The following is a 23,066-nucleotide window of genomic DNA, read 5'->3' as shown; positions in this document are numbered from 1 at the left end:
GGCAGCTGTAAATAAAACAGTTATTGATTTTGTTTTCCTAGATATTTGTACTGGATTGATTGCTGTGAGTATCCTCACATTGGCCGTGTTGGTATGGATGGCACCAGTCAAACTGTTGTCATAGAAACACAGATCTCCAGACCTATGGCTCTTACAATAGATTATGTCAATAGTAGACTCTACTGGGCTGATGAAAATCATATTGAGTTTGCTGACATGGATGGATTTCATAGACATAAAGGTTGGTCAAACAGCTGTAAACATGCAATTTTTGGCATTTCTTATTTTTAATTAAAGGTGTATTATACTAATTGGGAAAAAAAACTTTTGTAATCTAAATGTGAAGAATATTATGCATTGCAAGATGACAAAGCTACATATTTTGCTTTTTTGTAAGTATTTTAAGAATCAGAATGAGAATTTGTTTGCATCATTAAGCAGAATACTAAATGATATTCCTGAAAAGAAAACAGTATTCTTCCCCCTTCTGTATTAACCAAATTTAGACAAGATCAAAAAGGTAAGTTTCTATTTCTGTATTTCTTCGTTATTTCCTCTGTTTCTGCCAACACATATATTTTGTTAGATTACTCCTCATGAACACTGAATTTGTTGTAGATGTTGGCTGCCAACATGAATCCTGCAGGGCAAAATCCCTACTCCTGCCAATCTTCTGTATTCCTTCCATGGCTTAGAAAAGCCTCTTTGGCATTCTTTTAATACATGCAAATGTGCAGCAATTCATGTCTGTGAAAAATGCCTTTTATCAAAAGAAAGCAAAAATTCTAAATAGGGACTGAGTTTTCTTAATAGTCCAAATACATTATTCAATAGCAAGACTTTTTTTTTTCTTGGTTGAATTAAGCAATAGTTTTTTAATGCATTTTATTTATTAACATAGAAATGTTACCCTTAAAGCTCTGTTGTCACAAACGGTTTGCTGCCTTTTGGTATACATAATTACATCGTCTCTAAGAAAAAAATTATTAAGGAGAGGCAGTATTTTTTCCATTGTTAAAGGTAACATTTAGTTTCTATAATAAAGCCTGATTCTGCCCAAAGATCTTACTCTAAAATCTTCAAACATGAAATACTGGCCTAAAAAAGGGATAGGTTAGCTCTAGAGCTCAGTGTGACAGACTGAATATGTCTATTAATAAAGTAATATTTAATAACCAAGAGAGTTGAGGGGCCGAAAATAAGCTTTAGCAAAACTCCACCCAGTCAGGTAAAACTACTTTCCTCAATGAGTAATGGATATGGCCAATCAGAAAGTACTCTATTTGCCAGGCACAAGTAAGAGTCACTGAACTACGTTCTTTTGGATATAGGGTTGTTAAGCTTTTCAGAGGCAGCTATCAAAGATGGTTGTATCCTCTCTTGGCCACATGTTCGGCTTTGCCTGGGCAAAGCCTTAGAGAATCAATAAGTGTAAAACTCAATTTTATGTATAGGTAACTGGGGAAACTTCGATGATGGGAGATGGCTCCCGGGAGTGTCTACCCTAGATGATGGGAGATGGGTTCAGAAAGGCCATATCCAAAATGGGGGGTGGAAGGGTGGGAAAACTTAGACGATTGCAAAGGGAGGACTCTCTCTCCCCCCTCGGAACAGTGTGGAGGTTAGAAGTCTGACACTAGGGTCAGAGCATAAAAGTACTTTTTGGAACATGCAAGCATTTCTTTCCTTTCAGTAACTTAAACTGAGATTGCCTTGTCTAGTTTATCTTATGTAAAGTGTAAATTTAAGTATGTTAGGCAAACCATTTCTTTTTCTCACTTTATCCATTTTCTCTCTGTTTCTAAATCTGTGGTTGTATGTGTGGAAAGTTCACCCCGAGGAGAAAAGGCACCTGTTATTCTAGAAAGAGGCACAGGAGGCAAAAGAGGTTTTGGAACATAACCTCCCCCCCCCCGCCCAATTTTGTCTTGGTTAATAAGGCATAGGCAAAAGGGGCCTGTGCTACATGACATATGTTGCATAGGCTGTGGGGGTCAAAGACCCAAGGAGATGCCAGCAGGACCAAGGAAGAGATGAGAGTTGGTGGTGGGATCAAGTAACACTGAGAGTAGAATTTTTCTTCCAGAATTAAAGAAAATAGAAGATTTTTGCACTCCATCCATATTTAGGTTGTCCATATTTCAATAATGTCTTCTTTTTTTGTCATTTTATAGTGAACAATGAGGAGGAGGAGAAAGATAAAACTTAGGAAATGAGATCGAGCACAGAGGGTCAGAGATTAGTTCATTAAATTCTTACTTTAAAAATTTTATTAACATTTTAAATAAAAGTGTCGTGGTAGCACATCATCTCTTATAGACTTAAAATGAGGAGCCAGATGATTGCTAGAGATGTTTGTTTTCATTTTAAAAAATGAATAAGTCTGTAGCTTAATGGAGTTTATAGCTCTTCATGGAGATAGGCCTCAAAGTTTAAATAAATCACGTGGGGTGCCTGTCAGTGGAAATTAGAGCATTTCCACCAGAATTCAGGTTAATCGTACTTGACATTTATAAATTAGGAGATATTTAAAAAGAGATGTTCACCAATGAACAAAAATCTTCTATTTTTTTTTGTGAGATTCTGTCCTGAGAAAGGAAAGTAGGAGAGAAAAAAATTAAGTTTAGTGACTTTAGTTGAGGAGGGGAATGCCTCCCTGATCAGTTGCCTATCCAATCCCTGCTAGCATGCACCCGTGCTACTTCTGGCAGACCTTCCTAAAGGACACACCTCTTTCTGACCACCTCACATCTCCAAGAGGTCTGGGACATGGTCTGGGAACAAGATGGAGCTTGGGAAGTCCATTGTGGAAGAGAGTATTGGATGCAGAACTGAGGGCTGCAAAGACGTGCAGAAGGGGAACATGTGCAAACACAGCAAGGCCAGTAGAGAAGGGAAGTATGGGACTAAGAGTACTTCATCCTTCCAGCAGATGTCAAATTAATTGGTAGGTTTCACACTTAACAGTCCTCCCAACATGGCTAAATTGCCTTGATGAAAGGCTTACAGCACTGCCTTGGTGTGTTGAAGATAAAGCCTCCCCAATCTTTTGGAAGGGAGTAAGTTGGCCTCCAAAGCACACACACCATTTTGGGGGTATTGATGTCATCCTACAAGCATCATAGAGTTTGTCTGAGAATCTAGGGACTTCCTAATTCCTACAGAGGAGTTGGAAAGGATCAAGTGAGAGCGCTACCTAAGGTTTGTTGGGAGGTTATGAAACCTAGTGGACACTCACTCATATTCATGTTCTAAGGTCCATATGAGTTGAGTTTCCCATCTGTGGATCATAGGAGATTTGCAGAAAAGAGAGAGAGAGAGAGAGAGGGAGAGGAATATCCCTAATGTGCTACCTTCAAAATTATTTTACTCTCACCATTCACTCTGAGCTCTTCCTACAGAACTCAAGTCTCTGAGTATCCCTTCCACAGAAGGTGAGCCCTCTCTTGAGGATGTTGGAAAATGCATACAAGAAAGTTTTCTGAGACTAATGTGAGATGTGGCTTTTGGTGGACCAGGACACTTCTTACTGTTACAACACTGAACAGTCAATTGTGATTTATACTTTTTTGTGTAAAGATCTAAATTAAAAAATGACAATAATGTTTGTAGTATTAACCAAGACTGAGAACTTAAAACTGAATTTCTGCAAAGCAAATTATGATTTAATAATTCAAGGGGTAGTGAGGTTTTGTAAATCCCTAATTTGGTTATTTTTCATTTTTCAAAGAGTTGGTGAATTGTATTCTGTATTATTATTTTCCTTTAGCAACTTAATTTTAAAATTGGAAAATAGTTTTATTGTGAATGTTTAGTAGAAAACTTTAATTCAGTAAATATTAATGTGTGTTTTCTAATTCCACTTTTATGAGGCAAGATAGAAAAGTAGGGTTGTTGTTTTTTGGGGGATGGGGGGTTTCTCTCACACACAGAAAGAATCTTCTGCTCTGGGATCTGGCTAGTAGATTAAATGGTGCCCACAGAGGTCAGAGAAGCGATTGAAACTGTTTTGGCACCCAAACTGTTCCCTCCAAGTAAACGTTGGAAGTGTTTTATCACCATAGCACAGCACCTCAGCAGCTTTCCTCATCGCTGACCCATGGGTTTTCACAATTCTCCTTCTACATTTTCACTTCTTCAGCCATTCCTATTCCTGTCCTCTGTTCCTGATAGCAATCCAAAAATAGAACTGTGCTATAGGATGTAGGGGAGGCAGCCGCTATAGTCCTCAGGGCTGGATTAAGGCATAGGCACTGTAGGTCTGTGACTAGGGTCCCAGCTCCTAGAATGACTAGATTACACTAGAACCTGAGCTTTTATTTAAAAAGAAAAAAGTGAGCTTTTAGGCCTCATGGTTATGAAGAAAAGATTCTAAATGTGTACTATACATATACAATGTAGTAACAATTGCCTGAGTCTGCAGACAGCCTGAAACTACAGGTGTGAACTCACTCATGCCTTTCAGTGTTAACTTCAAAACTCATTCCTGCATGGGGCCCTATCAGCACCACCTCAACAGAGGATATTGTGTGCAGCAGGCCCAGTCAGTGCAATACTGCGTAGACCTCTGCTGTCACCCCATGTTTCTAGTGAAAGAAGAAAGACCCTTTCTTTACACCCTTGCTACTCCCAAGAGGAAGAGTGCTCCATGCTGCTGCTGCCTCTGACTCTCTGGGATGGGACGGTTCCCTCAGTATCACCATAGTGTGGGTGCAGGGCCACAGGCAGACCCTGTGGTGTGATATTCCTAGAGCTCTGGCTTACTTTAATCCATCCCTGGCTGCTTTTGACTGACAGAATTTGAATCTTGTAAGCTGGGTCTTTAAGCCCAGTTTACTCTTCTTTTAAACTTCTAGCCATGGGTTGTAACAACTTTCCAACAGGTAAAACACACTCATCTCTCTTGCAGATCTTAGAAACTATCTAGGAGAGGGGAATGTCTGATGCTTTCCTCTCCTGCAGAGTTCCTGATCTTTGCAGGTGAGAAATATCAGTGACTGCCCCCTCTTGTGTACATTATGGTTGGTAGGAGAGAAGTTGTACTGAGAATTTTGACACACCAAGTATGCTAGGGATCTTGGGGAGTTTAGGAGAACTTCATGGCAATGGAGACACTACTAACTTTACACAGCTACTTAAAGTTTAGTGGCTGATTACGTAAGCTATCTTAGAGTCTAGCAAATGTAATTCTTTAGCACTCACAAGTTTTATGCATATTAAATCATTGAGCATTCATTTGAGCATTAATCTAGCTAAGCACTAAAATGGCTTATTTATACCAGCTTTAAACACTTAGGAATTTAGAAAAGTAATCATTTGGGTTCCCGTTCCGTTGGCTACCTGGCTACGTCAAACAGGTCTTCCTAATCTTTAGGCCTAAAAACTCTCTTATTTCTGAGCAGGGGAAGAAATATTAAATTTGAAAGGTGTTCATAGTTTAGTTCCTGTAATTTCAAAACTACTAATTATAGAAGCTTGTAATTACAGGAAGAAATATACTGGGTTTGTTTTCATTACGTTAGTTTTACACCAGTATAATGCCATCAATCCATGGAATTTCACTGGTGACTTTTACATCTATCAGAGTTCAAATTCTGGTCCTCTTGTCCTTCCTAAACTTAAGCACAAGCATTTGCAGACAAAATCTTACTTTATGGGAAAAGTTAGGGAAGTATGAAAATAGGGTTTATAATGGCAACCCAGGCACAACCATAGTTACAAAATTGTAACAAATTCCTCTATAATATATAATATTATATATATATTGTGTGTGTGTAAGAGCTAGCTAGATCCATCCATCAATCAATCAACCAATTATAGGGAGAGCTGGTAAAGTGGCTGTCAGCAAATAGCAAAAACCAATTGACAAAGTATGTCTGTTCTCCCTCACTAGTGTCGTGTCCACACAGAAGATAATAATTTGCTATTGCTATCAGTTGCTCCATGATTCTAGTGGTGGAGGTCAGTTCTGGGACTTAAACCCTGCTAGTGACCCATGTTGGTGTCAGTATGATGCCTTATGAAGGATTTTTTAAAATGTTTCTTTTTTAAAAATCACACACAAACTATGTTAAAAAAACATTAAGGATGCAAAGTCAAGCATTCCAAAGTTAGGAAATGTTAGAACTAAGGTTGTCCTAACAACCTTAATTCTGCCCTTTGGTACATATGTACTTATAGTTAGAAAGGTTTTAGTAATACAGAACCTAAATCCGATATATATATATATATATATATATATATATATATATATATATATATATAGTATATATAAATATTAATATTAATATAATATATATAATATAAATAGTATGGAATCATGTATCTATAGACTCTATCATACTGCATACACAAACAGGGTCTGGATAAAGTTATACATTCTAGCATTTCCTAACTTATGAGTGCTTGACTTTGAAACCTTAATGTTATTTTAGCATAGTTTCTTTAATTTTATATATACTCACTCACACATTTTCCATACAGTTAAAATTAATTGAAATCTGCTGCGTAGATGATTTTTTAAATTTATGTTGTAATTACACTAAATTGTTATTGAGTGTTGGATCTGTTGTGATCATAGGCCTAGGTTAATAGTTTAGGTCACTTTTAAGGGGGTTATTGTGGCTTCAGAAAACTCAACCAACAATTACTCCTCCTCCCAAGCTAATTTGCATGCTGCAATCTTATTATTTTAATTGAGTTACTGTCAAGACTATATAAATTTATCAAGGGTTCAAACTGGTACATTACATGACCAACACCAGTCACTCTTAAAAGTTACATAGCTGTATGCTAACTAATTAAGGGCCAGATTCACCATTATGCTCCAATTGGTTTCTGCTGATTCAGGCTACTTTGTTCTTCACTAGCATAGTACTTGAATATGGCCTTAAAAATTACTTTAAAAATGGTATGAATTATCTTCAGTCCATTAACGATATCATTCTTTTGTACAGTGTTCATGCATAATTTTTTAAATAATTCTAAAGCGAAAAAAGAAATTCCCTACAAAACCTATTTAAGCTATAGTTAAGGTTGAAAGTAGGTAACATAAGTGTAAACATCATATGGTAACCATACATTTAGGTATAAGTCATTTAAATGTTTGTAGTCCTAGATTTTATTTTAAATAATTTTTAAAGACAGATTCATTTTTCATTTCCTCCTCCACTCTTAAGTTATTTTAGCTACTTTAGGTGCCATAACTGCATTTCTATACCTTAACATGTTTAGAGGGTTTTTTTATTTTAATTTTTTAATTTCATCTTATCTTTGAATTTCTTGATTTATAGTGCTTGTTTGGGGGGAAAATTGACATTTTTTTCTATTTTTTTTAATGTTCACATTACTGAGATGTAGTCTGAATCTTAATCTCATTTTAACAAAGTTTTTTGTCTGGAAATATATTTTACTGTGCAATTCAAATCTCAATTCCCTAATGGGAGTGTGTGTTTTATAGGGATTAAAATGATTAAATAGAAACATTTTAATTGCAACCTTTTCAAGTTTTAAATTACATTCCAAAATGCTAATTTCAGTCTTCAATATTAGTTAATACATACATACATACACATATATATTTGGGAATCAAGGTCTTAGTTACTGTGATTAAACAATTTGTTATGCTCATTAAGCAGGATTTGGGTTTTTTTATTTTTAAGATAAGATTTTAAATGTAGTAAAAGTAATATTGACTAATCTATAAAATATTAATCACTGAAAGTCTCTAGCCTTACAAAATCAATAATAAAACATTCTACAAAACTCTTATAAATAAAATTTAGTTGGACTACAACAATAAGTATTTTTTTCTTTTTATTATTACAATCTACCCTTTCCCCAGTATACTTTACAGCCACATATTTAGTTCATAAACATAAGTGAATGAAAATATCTTTGAAAACAATTTACATTTAGTTACTTTAAATGAAATTATATATGATAATACAGAGGTTTGAAATTAGCATTTTAGAATCATCAAAAGGATTTGTTCAGGACCCAACAGAGAAGCAGAGATGGTTGTGTAGGTCTGTAAGGAGATAAGGGTGGCCTATAAGAAGAGGGTTGTATGGACATTGTTGGCAGAGAGGAAATCTGGAAGCCACTCAATCAGAGTTAGAAGTGGAGCTTGTGGTGGGGAATTGGGTCACAAAAATCTGAGTTAGAGTCTCTATGGACTTGTCTACACTTAAAATGCATTGCTATAGCATATCAGTGTAGACATTACCTACTTTGACAGGAGGGATTCTCCTGACAGCACAGGTAATGCACCTCCCCAAGAGACAACAGCTAGCTTGATAGAAGAATTCTACCACCGACCTAGCTCTGTTTACACAAGGACCTAGGATGGCTTAACTATGCTGCTCGGGGTATGGATTTTTCACAACCTGACTGATGTAGTTAAACCTAATTTTCTAGTGTAGACCAGGCCTTAAACACAGTTATACTCTAAAAAGTGACTAAAATGGTATTGTGGGATTCAGTGTTCATTGCCTCTCAATAACTCTACGTCCACTATGTTCACTTTACAAATAAAAAGAACTAGGATCTGAATATCAAACTGGGTTCTTTATCAGTCTGAGTTCACTAATAATAAAGATTCTGCTGATGGAACAGAGATGATAATGCTGTTGGCGGTGCAGGAGCAGTAATGGAATTTAACTCACTTTCTCCTCAGTATATGAGTTGTGAAAAGTGGTGTAAAAAGGAGTAAAATTAACAAATTGAACTCTGAATCCTCAAAAGGAGCAAATTAGTTGAGTAAGACAGTGAACAGTGTGCACAGTTGAGTAATACATCATCACTTTTCTGACCATAACAGCCCTTAAACTAAACCAATTGTAAACAATTGGGATTTGTTCATTTGGGAGAAATAGTGTAGTTTGTATGAGTTCTTATAGTAATAGAAAGCTATTCATCCCTAAGTAATAGGTTATTTGGAGTATTCAGGTGCAAATATTTTAATAACCAAGAAATTAAATGTAGTAAATAAAATTGCTATGGAATGGCAGACCATAACATCTCTGAAAGAGAAGTTGTCTGTCATGTGAATTTGTCTATGGATTAATTACTGGAGCGAAGATAATTGATTTCTTTTCTTTTTCTTTTTTTTTTTTGTTCTGCCACTAAACTGGAAAATCTGAAAAACAGATTGACTTTTTGTTTTGTTTGTTTAGCTTTGGGTTTTTGTGTACCCCATTTTTGTGTTTTTTAAAATAAATATCAAAATGAAAACATTTCATTTTTTTTAATTTTGTTTCCATTATGGCCAAAACTAATTAATGTTTAATTCCTATCCGTGCATTTGCTGGTCTAGATATGATGCTTCATATTATTTTAATGTAGTTTTATGTTTAATTAAGGTGTTAATCTCTGCTAATGGATGGCCAATTGGGCATCTTTATTAAATGTTTTGAAATAAACGTTAGATAGAAAAAGGGAGTATGTTTCACTGTAAGGGGAAAAAATAAGAAAGAAAAGACTTTTTTTGTACCAGTGTATGCAGATAAATCAATAGCTGTCACTGATTGAGGTCTTGGGAGGCTTACAGAATGCTGGAGAGGAAAAAGAAAACAAAAAGCCTACATCAGTATTTCAGTATTGCATTATGATTCTTTTTCTTCATTTTTTGTCATTCACATTCCATGCAAACTGTAGATTTTATAGGCTATTATATGAAAACAGTGCTGATGTTCTGTTGTTTACAACATAATAAAAATTAATGAAAAGAAGCAAAATACAATTTAGCTACTACAGAAACGTTTCTCAACCAGTAAAATAAATTGAAATTAACTGCCATTTCTGAAATGTCTGATAGCTACAACTTCACTCATGTCTTACCTTTGTGTCACTGGAAAAATATTTATATTAAATTGTGTGTTCATATTAGCACAGCTTTTGTTTAGATATGACTTGCGAATTGCTTAAATTTTATTTATTCATTTGATTAACAGTTGATACGGTCAGTTGTTAGTTGATTTGATTATAATATTTTCTCTGAAGGCAATAACATAAGAACATAAGAGTGGCCATAATATGTCAGACCAAAGGTCCATCTAGCCCAGTATCCTGTCTTCAGACAGTGGCCAATGCAGGGCCAGATTAAGACCTTTAGTGGCCCTAAGCACTGAAAAGATTATGGTGCCCCCCCCCACCATATGTAATTCAAAATAAAAACAATACTATACCATAAAATAAAATTTTATTTTTTGAAATGATGCAAAACTTACATGGATGCTGAAATTAAAATAGCTTCTTTCTAGATTTTCTGATTGCAAAATTATGGATACGTTCATCTAAGCTGACTTGACAAAACATGTCCGGTTCCATGCACAATAGGGAAAGTGAACCAGGTCTATCCTGACACATTGTTGTTCTCTGAGGGTTTTTTATTCTTTTCAGCTGAGAAAAAGAGCGTTCTGCGGAGCAGTTAGTAATCATCAATGTTAGAAAAATACGTAGTGCGATCTCTACGTTTGAAAATACACATTGTATTCTGCCTTTCAGTATTGTGTCACGAAGATCAATGTGACTGAATTTCATTTTTCCTGTTTCATTAAATTTTGCGTGCATATAACAGTGGAACTGCCGTACTTCTCCACAAGATTCAGGTTCAAATCAACAGGGTATGAGTCAACTAGCTTTTGGGAACCTTGTGAATATTGTTTGTCAGATAAGTCCATATAGTTTTGAAAAGAAAATCTACTTGATACTTCTTTGTACACTTCACCTCTCCTCTTCATATGAGCTTCAAGTGTGTCAATTATAGTGTAGTAAGTAGATACGCAAAATTTGTCTCTAGGATTCAATGCTGTTTCTGTTGCACTGCTATCATTTGCTTGTTTTTTCCTGATTCGCTTGCGGGACTGGGCTTCTTTGTAATTAGTGTCAGGTAGGATATCTTTTGATATGTCTTCAAATCTTTCAAAATCATTCCTCAAAGTGTGTAAGTGGTCTGCTAATGATTGACAGAGGTCTGCACATGTTTTCAAATCCAATTCTTTTTTTTTTTGGAGAGCTTGACTTGTGTGGTAAAAGTGTTGTAAAATTTCATTCCACATGGTCAACAGGAGTACAAAGTCTAGTTCTTGCATCTTGTTTGCAATGTTTTCTGCCTCTCGTATAGTTTCTCCCTTTTGTGATTAGTCTTCAGCTATGCTTTCTAATGCATCCATAATCTCTGAGTAGGACTCCAGAATTGTACTTGTTGCCACTGCATGTGCCTCCCAGTGAGTATTAGAGATTTCAGCACACGATCATTGGCCAAGTATGTTTTAAGAACTGCCCATTGGTGTTTTGAGGCAGAGAAAAATGTATAAAGTAACTGGACTGTTGAGGAAAAACTTACTGCCAATGGACTACAATCAACAGCACTGCGGCCAACAAGACTGAGAGAGTGTGCAGCACATGGTATGAATATGGCATATTTGTTCTGTTCTAAAAGCTTCTTCTGCATTCCTTGATAACGCCCTGACATGTTGGCAGCGTTGTCATAAGATTGACCTCTGCACTTTGAGAAATCTATTTTGTAAACTTGGCACAGATAATGCAGTAGTTGATTTGCCATTTCTTCACCAGTGTGGCTTTTCAAATTGAGGAATGTTATAAATCAACCCACATACCAGGATCTTTTCTCCTATTATTTACAGCATGAGCACGTTCAGTCTCTGACCCATCCACACCTTCTAGAACAATGTCTGTTTTACCACCAGGAGTAGGATGATCAGTTACAATCTCTGACACATCCACATGTTCTGGAATGGTGTTTGTTTCACCAATAGAAGAAGGGTCAGTCTCTGAAACACCTACAGGTTTTGGAACGATGTCTGTGCTACTGAGAGAAGATGTTGCTTCTGATGGATTCGCTTTGAAAAATGATGTCAGCTTTGGAAGTTTTTGGAAAATTTCACTAGATTTTGTTTCTTTTCTTCTGCCAGTTTGTTTCTGTGCTCCGCTCAGTTGGTTACGTTTCAATCTGCCCCTTTTCTCAGTTATCTGAACTTTAAAAAAAAATAACACAATGTATACTATTTTTATGTATACATATAAGAAAAAAACGAATCAAGTACGTATAACTCAGAAGAATATATCAATAATAAAACAAAAATTTATTGCTATACACGACAGGATCTGATTTCCTCGCATTATTTTGATCTACATTAGTAGCACACCCCCCTGGTTTAGGTGGGGATAAGTAATAAAAAGAGAACAGAAAAACGGGGGAAGAGTGTGTAGTGGAGTGTAAGGAAGTCTAACAAAGTTCTGATTTTTCCCATGATGACTACTTCGATGCTTTTTTTGAAATATCAAATATCAAATTTTTTTGCTGGTGCCCTAAGCACGTGCTTAGTCTGCCGATTGGGTAATCCAGCCCTGGGCCAATGCAAGGTACCCCAGAGGGAATGAACAGGTAATCATCAAGTGATCCCTTCCCTGTCTCATATTCTTAGCTTCTGGCAAACAGAGGTTAGGGACACCAGCCTTGCCTATCCCGACTAATAGCCATTGATGGACCTATCCTACATGAATTTATCTAATTCTTTTTTTAACCCTGTTATAGTCTAAGCAGCAAAAAAATGTCTATAGCCTTCCAGGCTACACAAATCCAGGAAAAACACAGATCAAGAAGCCACGGAAGGGCAATGAATACAGTATACTGCAGAAGTCCATTAAAAGTATATAGTTGCTTTATGGTCAAAATTTCCAGAGCACATTAATTGTCCATAATATTGTCTTCTCTGATGCTTTAGATCAGTGATACTCAGAGGTTCAGGAGCCAAATTAGTGATCAACATTATCCAAAAGATCCACGGTAGAGTGAATTCATTGTTTCATTTACTATAGTACTATGGGAAATATTTAGTTTATATATATACTTGGTCAGTCATTTTGCTGTAAGAACATTTTATATATATGTATATATATTATAATTATATTTACAGCAAAATGACTGACCAAGGATTATTATTTTATCAACTACAATTGGTTAATAACATAGTAAAAGCATCCTGATCGGTTAATTATGTTCATTGGCTTATAATTAAATCATAAAATGCTTTAATATCATGTGCTGCACAGAGCTTCAAGTGACACATTAAAGAGCGACTTGCCTCAGTCTGAATATCACTGCTTTAGATACTTTGTCATCACTCATGCCTGTGTAGCAAATAGAAGTTCAAATCTGCTAATTCAGCATAAGCGTGGAGTATGATCCCATTGAAAAAACACCCTCTGGTTTTATATATTTTTCTTGTTCTACCCTGGCCAATAGGAGCTTTCTTGATGTCACATTCAAACAATGGTTAGTACCAAAAAAAGCCAATGGTTGGCATAAAAAGAATTGTCTGGCTATGGATCTTATCAACCAGTGAAGAACCCATCTGAAACACTTAAGGCTGTGAGGTCTTCCTTAGTTCATTCACTGATGTGTTATAAATTGTGAAAAAAACTTGTCCATGCATTTAGATGACAGTGGGACTCCGGGGTCATGCATAATGGAGTTTCCAACAGCCAGAGACTCCACTTAAAAAATTGGGTGTCAGGAATGTCTAATCACATGTGCACCTGTTTGGAAGAAGAGACTCTCCATTAGGAACTTCAGTTACTCATCGTGCATATCAAGCATGAAGGACTGAAATTAAAACAATATTGCACTCAGGAGACTGCATTTTACACCACAGTCAGTTGAATGGAGCATCCATTCTAATTCAATGCTCTTGAATTTAGTTCTGGAGACTGACGTTCTCTAGGTATCCATATGTTGTGGAGAGTGTAGGCAGTAGCAATACAAGCTTGCCCATGCTTGTCACTTGTAAACATGCTTTCCTTTCTAACCTGGATGTACAACAGTCTATTTAAAGTATTGAGAGTCTCCATGCTCATTCAGCTTTTGAACATTGAGCTATGACCAATGATAAAACCACCAGTTAGTGCAAGTTATGTTTCCTGTGATACTTCTGATTAGGTTTATGCACATAGATAAGTAAGTACGGTGAAGATGGCACTGTTCTCACTTGTCCTGGATTGGTATTGAGGATAATAAGAGAACTTTGGCTTCCAGAGCTCTCAATTCATTGCCCTTCAGAAGCACAAAATTCAGTTTAAAATATTATTTTTTAAAAAGTATTTTAGATGCTTCAAAAAGAGAAGGTGGGTGCAGTAATATCTTTTACTGAACCAACTTTTGCTGGTGAAAGAGAGAGAGTTCTTCAGGTTTGGGAAAGGTACTCAGAGTGTCACAGCTAAATTCAAGGTGGACCAAACTGTTAAGCATAAGCTGTTAACAGATGTTGCAAGAGACCATTCAAGGTGATGTGGGCAGTTAACATCTCTGTAGTCATAGGACAAAGGAGGGTTAGTGAGTTACAGATTGTTGTAATGAGCCATGAATCCACTGTCTTTATTTAGTCCATGATTTTTCGCATCTAGCAAAGTTATGAATTTAAGATATCAGGCTCATCTTTTGAAGGTGTTATGCAGGTGTCCTTTCAGAATTAAGACTGAGAGGTGAGATATGGAATGATCATTTTGTGAAAAATGTTCAGCAATGGTTGATATGGTGTTTTTGTCTATCATTTTTCTGTGTGAGTTCATTTGAGACCATAGTGATTGTCTGGTTTCACCCATATAGTTGTTATTTGGTCAGTAGTGCATTGGTTGAGGTATCCCACATGTTGTAACAGGCATGTGTAGGACTCATGTATCTTGAAAGGTGTGTTGTGGGGTATTGATCATTGTAGCAGTGAATATATGTCTGCAGGTTTTTAATCGATTGTTATGGAAAGGTCTGGTGCTGTTTTAAGTAGGTGTGTGCTCATCTGTGGTGAGCTTGCTTCTGATGATGAGCATGCTGAGGTTGGGGGCAGATTATTTGAAGGCCAGAAGAGGTTCAGGCAATTTTTTTTCAGGATGTGATCCCCATTGAGTGTGGGTAGTAATTGTTTTTAATGTTACCCCATATGGGTTCCATTAGAGTGGTACCAACAAGGGGCGTGTAGTCATAGGTTTGGGTTTTTTGGTTCGATATTGAAGCAGGTTCTCTTGGGGTATTTGGGTGGTCATGATGCAATCTACTTCTCTGGTGAAGTGTCCTTGTTTGGTGAAGGAGGTTTTAAGTATGTTAAGGTGTGTATCCTGGACTTTCTTCTTGGGACATATGCTATGGTATCTGAGCCTGGTAGTAGATAACAGATTTTCTGGTGTGTTTGGGGATGGTTATTGGATCTGTGAAGGTAGGCGAGGTGATTTGTGTGTTTCTTGTATATAGTTGTCTGTGAGGGTCTGTTGTTGCGGCTGATTGTGGTGTCCAGGACGTTGATGCTGCTGTGGGAGTGTTCTAGAGAGAATTTGATGGATGGACAGTGGTTGTTGAAGTTGTGATGGAAACCCATGGGGGAGTTTAGGTTGTTGGTACAGTGGAGAAAAATATCATTGTATCTCACATATGTCATTTATTGTGTCACATTTTTCCAGAAATTCTTTCTTGCAGTGGCCTATGAAGAAGTTGGAATATTGTGGAGCCATCCTAGTACCTATGGCTGTTTCCAGGGTTTGGACATAGTAGTGGTGTTTTTAAAATTATTAAAATTTAGTTGCTGCAGTCAGTCAACTGTATTCTGAAATGTAGTCTCTGGAGTGTAATTAATATTTTATCCTGCACACTAACTTAGCTACCTTGTAAATTAGGGATAATGGGAAAATTGAGATTTTATATTATATTCTACCACTCTTGAATCTTATTTTTTCCTATGAACACACAGTTTACTCTGAATTTTTGGATGTACTGATAATCCATCAAAGCTATGATAAATTGTAAATGTTGATAGATTTTGGAATGTGTATTATGACAATGTAGCAACCCCTAAATTTAGACTGAAAGACAATTAACTTAACATTTTTAATCATTTCCTAATATGTCTATATTGAGGATGTCATTTTGTAGTATTCTGCTAAATAGTGTATAGTCACAGTCTTGAGTGGTTAAGAGAGAATGGATTCCAGGAGTGGGTTTTTCACTGGAGGTGAAATATGCAGAAGGGCAGATCAAGGCCAATGTGCAAAAGTACCACTAAGCTGAGTTTTCAGAACTTATGTGGTGCATAACCTTGATCTGCCCCTCTGCACAGGGATGAATATCACCTTGAGAGAAAAATTCCTATTTTATTCAGAAGTACAATATTGACACCCGTCAACAGGTTTTTTTTTCGTATCAAAAGCGGCAGCAAAGCTCACAAGTCATAGGAGTAGATATACTTTCAGAACTCAGGCAGAAGCGACTATCCAGAGAGCTACAGGTTTCAATGAGATAACAGCAATTTCTCTTTCTGCTGCCTTTCCCAAACAGCCTGGTTTTACACCAGTGTAGCTCCATTAATGTTAGTGGAGGCACTCCTGATTTATTCTGGTGTAAATGATAGAAGAATCATGCATGTGTTCCTAAAATTGCTGTGTGTTCACCTCTACTTCATTCTTCAAACACAATAAAAATCTTATGTTAAGGCTATCAGTCACATGGCTTAGGGGGCCAGTGAAAATCAATTCATGGCAGGTGTTTACAGATCTGACTAAACAAAATGAGTATCCAGTCTTGTTTTTACAAATAAAGATGATATTTGTCCTTGTGACAGGAAGTGGCAAGGATAGTTAAGGTATACCTCAAAACTACTTGCTAAATACAGATATAATAACTGTTGAACCCTCCCCCTCCCACATACACACTGATAGCATTTCAGTCACTTCACTGAAATAAATGTAACAATTTCATTTGTATCACTTTTGTCACAACTATATAGAAACAATGCTGAAACACTGTTAAGATGGTGACACACACACACATCAATAACCATATGGGGGTCCTCTCTCTCTCTCTCTCATATATGTATGTGCAGAATGACCATTTACTGAATGGAAAGGAATATGTAAAGACTAGAGTACATTGTTTGGGGAATTTAACAATATTCCAGGATTCAGAATAGTAATTTGGAAATTAGTCTCTCCACTTTCATTAATAGTTATGGTAATGCATTTTACAAATCAGGCAGATAATATTTTTGTTGAATTAAAAATCAGTTAAATTATATATGGACACTAAACGTTCACCCAACCTGAGACATTTAGATTCTACCTCTGTTAGAGCATGTACCAGAAACAGGTCAAATTTGTTACTCCAGTAGCACACAGGTGCTTAAAGTGCCCTCAAGGGTTACCTAAGGATTCTCTGGCTGTATGTAGGATAATATCCCAGTGTCACAAAACAGGAGTGATTAGTTTTTGGCTACCCCCTCTCCCTCTGCATGGGACAGAAATCCTGACAAACAACATGTCAGCACTGCACTAAAATAATGAGTGGCTCAGTCATCCCCTCTTTACCAATAAACCATCGAGTTCCATCGTATCAGCATGGTTCTACACCTTCCAGGAGTCAGCAATGACCCAGCAGACTTCCTGAAGTGTGATAGCCACCACAAGTAGTTGCTGTGGATAACCCTCCAAAACTAGCGTTCCATCAGTGCGGAACTCTCGACACAGACTTGTTCACCACAGAAGATAATACTAAGTACTGCTTCAGAGGAGACATGAGCCCAGGCTCTCTGAGGATGCCTTCCCCCCGTCTATAGTCTCATGCACTGCTATATGCTTTCCCTCTAATTCTCCTGATCCCCACAAAAAACATCCAAGATCGAACTAGACAGGGCTTCAGTCATCATCATAGCTCCACACTGACCAAGACAATTTTGACTGTTGGACTTGTTAGTTGTCCAAGCAGCCTCGCATAAATCTTCCATCCTTTCCAGACATAATATCCCAGAATCACAAAGATACTGCACTCAGACTCACAGTTGTTGCATCTGTGGCTTAGATGTTGGTTGGCTGAGCACTGACTGATGGAGTCTGTTCCCTACAAGTTCTAAAAATCTGTAAACAGGAAACATTTCACTAGGAAGACATGTTCATTGAAATGGAAAAGATTTTCCATAAGGGCAATTCAAAATAATAGTGAGCCAGTGGAGGCCCTGATACTGAAGATGTTGGTCTATATATATAATCCTGAAACACACAATGTTACCATTTAACTCAGCTAAGATTCACCTTGCTTCAACATTTTCATGCCATGCCCCAGTACAGTCATACCTGGTCTTCTCACATCCTGTGGCATTGAAATTCCTCAAGGCCTTCTGTATATTTGACCTCCAGTAAGGGGGACCTGACTACCACTCAATATTGTTCTTCTAAAACTTATGGAGCTTCTTGTTGACATCACCTTACTATCAAGATAGTCTTTCTCATGGCTTTTATCTCAGCATGCAGAATCAGTAAGATCCTCGCTATTATGGCCAGGCTGCCTTCCACATCCTTCCACAGGGACAAGGTGGTGATGAAAATCTTTCCCCAAACCTTGTACTTGATGCTGGAAGAGAAGAAGTTGCAGCTGCATATTTCGGACATCTACAAAGCCTTGCTCTATTACCTCAGCAGCACCAAGCCTTTCAGGCCTCGTTGTGGCCATATCCAGTGCACTGAAAAACTAAGCTAACTCATCACAGAGAATTTCAGTGTGGGTTTCTCAGTGTATTTCCAGCTGCTATCAACTGGCTGGCAAGCCTCTGCCTCTGAATGTCAAGGTACACTGCACAAGTGAACAGGTGGAATCATCTGCCTACTTCAGAAACGTGTCTCTTTCCGAGAATTGCAAGACAGATACATGGAGCAACCCACTAACTCAGTTAAAGATTATGCACTTGACATGGCAACTAAGTCAGATACCAATTTCGGGACAACAGTACTTCAATCTCTGTTTGACAAATACAGCTGAAATTCCTCACTCCAGCTGTTCAGGGAAGATACTGCTTCCCAGTCATGACAGTGGGACCCATCCTGATATATACGTGAAGAAGAAAGAACAATTAACTACCATACAGTCACTGTGACTCTTTGAGATGTTGTGATCTGTGTGGTTTCCATGATCTGTCCCCACATTTCTGAGTCCTCAACAGCATTGGCTTTGAACTAGAAAGGAGCTGAGGAAGGGTTGCAGCTGCCCTGTCTTTTACACCCTCATATGAGAGTATGAGGAGGCACAGAGTACATGCATGTTTAAGAAAACCTTTATTTATTGCCTTCCACCCTAAATATCTTTGCCTGAAGGCATTCAAATCCTCTATGTAAAAAAATGAATCAAATGCTGTATCACTGAAAGATATTCAGCTTAAGAGACTTATTTTGGTCAACACAGTCTGTAGTAGCATCCTGGGCAGAAAGTGAATCAGCCACCACAAAACAAATGGAAAATTGTCATCTTGTCATGAATCAACATTTTGTAAAGATCTACAGGCCTGACTTATACTCTGCAGAAGCATTCTTTGGCAAAAAGGTGCTCCAAGAAGTGGTGACCAAATAGATTGAGATACTAACTTTAGCGAAGAAGAAACATTCTTTGTTCACCCTTCTCCCACACTTTTGACTATTTTTCTTATTTCTTGCTATAATTAAGATGTCTCAGACTCAGGAAGATGTCAGAATCCAGAATAGAACATTTGTTACATCATGATTTCCTTCAGAGATTGACCTCTCCCCTAATTCTTCCCGTTCAAACTAAGTCCTTTGGGCATTTTTACAATCATTTCTTTAGTGCCCATGCTTGTAGTTAACAGTGAAGTAAGGTAAGATATTTATATTTAGTCAACTAATAAATATTTATGCTGAGATTTTCAAGGTTACATAAAGAATTTGAACTTCTAATTCTCATTAAAATTAATGGGAACTTAGAAAGTTCAAACTTTCTAAGAATGACTTTGAAAATCTCAGGTTTAGTAACTGGGAGGTACTTCGGAAAGAGCTTGGTTAAGCCATGAAAGAAGCCCCACAGATAAGTCTGAATGTCCTCTGATATTTTCAGAAAGAGGGGCACAAATTCCAATTCTCATACTAGGAGACAGGTCAGCCCCAGAAAACTCGGTAACACATTTTCCATTTTAACTAAATTATTGTTACTTTTGTATTTTTAAATGAATTCCTTTTTGGGAAATAAATTTTATGTTAATGGTAACTCATACTTTTAATAGCTTTAAGTGAAATACCCCAAGTCAGAATTCTAATTTAATTCACCTTCTGCAATGCAAATACATTCACTATTTTAGTGATTCTTTATTGTTGTCAGTACTTACATACCATACATAGAGCAGACAAGCAGGAAAGAATCTCCGGTTCAAAAGATTATTACAGCTTTTTAAAACTGTACCACAACAAACATTGCTAAGGGGAAAAGTAGTGAAAGCCATGTCAGATACAATTTCTAAATATTAAAAATGACCCTTAAAGATTTATATGGCATTTTGTAGAAAGACTCCTAATTCCAAACAAAAGCATCCATCAGTTGACTTGACAGTTATGAATAATAGTGTTTTACATGCCATATCTGCCAAACAAGACACACTAGGTTTAGCATAAAAAATGTTTTGAGCAACTGGAAGATATACTTATTCACTGCAGAATGAATGACATAACAATGCTTGTACAAGGCATGGTGGAATTTGATGTTATGCTCATGAATATATTAAATGATAGTATATAAAGTGAATACCAGCTTCTATTATATATGTGGCACAAGGGTTCTGATGAGTTCAGATGAAAATTCCCCACCACCTAAACCTGCATTTTAACACCAATTCTAAGTGCCATAACATAAATCTTCTGCCTGAATACAACTCAAAAGTTTAAGAAAAACAAATCATACAGTAGGAATGTGTAGGTGCTCTCTGTGTGTATGTTTTATTTCCATCTGAACCAATGCTAACAGGCAAAAAAAAAATTACTGGAGGAGTTCTAGGCAATGTTGAAAGTTTTGGAATTGACTTTGAAATGTATAATAAGCACCTGTTAAACTTCAGCCCACGCAATGTTTCTATTTTTTTTCAAGGTTTATTCATCAACTGAATATCGGTGGGTGATAGTTGATGTTATTTTTTTACAGTTTTCTTGTAATTGGGCCAACTTGTCAACTATGCATACCAGGTGCATGCAGTTTCTAAGAAAAAAAACATCACCTGTCTCCAGGTTTTACTGTACAACAGTAGTTTTAAGTAACTTGAAAATATCCATTTCATACTGCTAATTTCCTTTTTGACCATCTAGTTCAGGACAGTTGGTCAGATTCATGCATTCAGTACTGTCCTTTCAAAATAACCTCAAACATAACATCTGTCTGTCATTTCCTCATCATAATTACATGTTTTATAATTTTTCCAGAAGTTCTTAAATCTCATGGTATCATTACTAGACTATTTCTTCAAAGCTCGGGATGTTTTGTCATAAGGTTTTTTAAACAGATTGATTTTTCTTTTTTTAAGCTACAGTAGGCAAGTAAGTAAACCTATAAAAAATGCATATTTACCTGAACAACCTGGGTTTGTTTAATTTTACAAAAGTGAATGTTAACAATGCTTGTTCAGTGTTTGTTAAGCTCATTCAGAACAATGTGGGCCATATTCTGCTGTCCTTATGGGTGTTCATAGTATGCTACGCCACAAGTGCTTCCAGTGGTTTCAATGAGAGAACTCATGGAGTAACATACTGCTGAAGTTATACTTAAATCTTATAAAGTATATGAAAAACGTATTTCTGCACTGTACCAGTGGTGTCACTACATAATGTACTTTAATAATTCATTTGCTCTGAATGATGTAGATTTTTCACATGAAAAACTGAGAATCCCTAACCCAGTTAGGATTTCTATTCTGGGAGTTAGAATAAAAGTTATTGTCTATTTTCACCTGTGATATGTATTGTACGGTATTAAAAAGTAAATATATACAGCAGTAAGCCTTTAACCATTGTTGCATTTCTGTTAGCAGAAAAGCTGTTTTTTAGTTTATCTTGTGAGCTGTAATATGTCACCATAAAGAAGTGACTTCAATAGCTTTTAATGGTGTTAAAATACAGTACATCTAAAGGTGCATCTTGGTTATGGTTTAATAAGTTGTAGTCCCTTAAAAATCAAAATAATGACCTTTAGCAGAGTAAATTAACTTAAATATATATGCTAACTACTTTATTAAAATTTAACATGTAATTTGTTTAGAATTTGTTAACTGAAATTTGTTCATTTTCTTTGCAGTGGTTGGGCCAACTAAATATATACAAACAGAGCTGTTGCACCCAATCTTGCATTATTTTAACTGGTAGTAAAATACCCTCCAGGCTTGACAGATTGTCAAGGCAGTTATTTACAAGAAGTTATACAGTGGTTGTATCTGTCAGCCCATACAGTATGGAATATTTTAACTGGCAGTCTTCCAAGACTGAACTTTAATCTTACCATCTCCTATTACAGTCCCAAATCAAGATATTCCAGGGGTGATTGCACTAACATTGTTTGAAGACTACATCTACTGGACAGATGGGAAAACCAAGTCACTGAGCCGTGCCCACAAAACCTCTGGAGCAGACAGAATATCACTGATTAACTCATGGCATGCCATAACAGATATCCAGGTGTATCATTCTTATAGACAACCTGATGGTAATTATTCTATCCATGCTTTTCAGACAGCACATCAGCATATTTCACAAACATCTAATTTCTGAATTCACTGGTGTTTTATTTATTTTTATTCTGGTTTGATTTTTTGTATTAGGATTGGGCATTTTTATGCAATAATTATAAGTATTTGTAGAATGGTTTTGGTAGATTTCTTAAGTAACTAAATATCAAGTTGAAATGATTAAAGAACAGTTTATTGACTAGATCAACTGAATTATTAAAATGATATTATGTTACAAAGATGATAAAATCAGTCCAGCAAAGGAGAAATAAAGTATTAGCAAAGCTTTCAATATTATTATTACAAAACCAGGAGAGTTAACATTTTAAAGAAATACTGGTGTCTAACAAGCCCTAGAGTTATTTAAACAATAGTTGGCCCAAAAAACCTACAGAAGGAGGACAGTATTATAACTCTCGCTCTGATCCTCTACCGTCCGTGTATTACAGTTCTAGTTAAGTAAAATTTGGCAGCTGGTCTAGATTAGCAAATTAGCAGCACCATTGTAAAAGGTTAGTGCTTTCTCTC

General features: G+C 36.5%; 1 protein-coding gene across 1 annotated transcript in view; it reads left to right on the top strand.

The window, feature by feature from the left end:
- The window catches only part of LRP1B (LDL receptor related protein 1B), a 1,293,242-nt gene that overhangs the window by 1,085,595 nt on the left and 184,581 nt on the right, over positions 1-23,066 (top strand). The window contains 2 exon segments of the mRNA XM_043525164.1: positions 42-241; positions 22,328-22,516. Coding sequence (XP_043381099.1) covers positions 42-241; positions 22,328-22,516 — 389 coding nt within the window.

This window comes from Chelonia mydas, chromosome 11 (genome assembly GCF_015237465.2).
Source record: "Chelonia mydas isolate rCheMyd1 chromosome 11, rCheMyd1.pri.v2, whole genome shotgun sequence".
In the NCBI taxonomy this organism is placed as follows: Eukaryota; Metazoa; Chordata; order Testudines; family Cheloniidae; genus Chelonia; species Chelonia mydas.
Note: the sequence above shows the minus strand (reverse complement) of the source record. Positions and strands in the feature narration are given on the sequence as shown.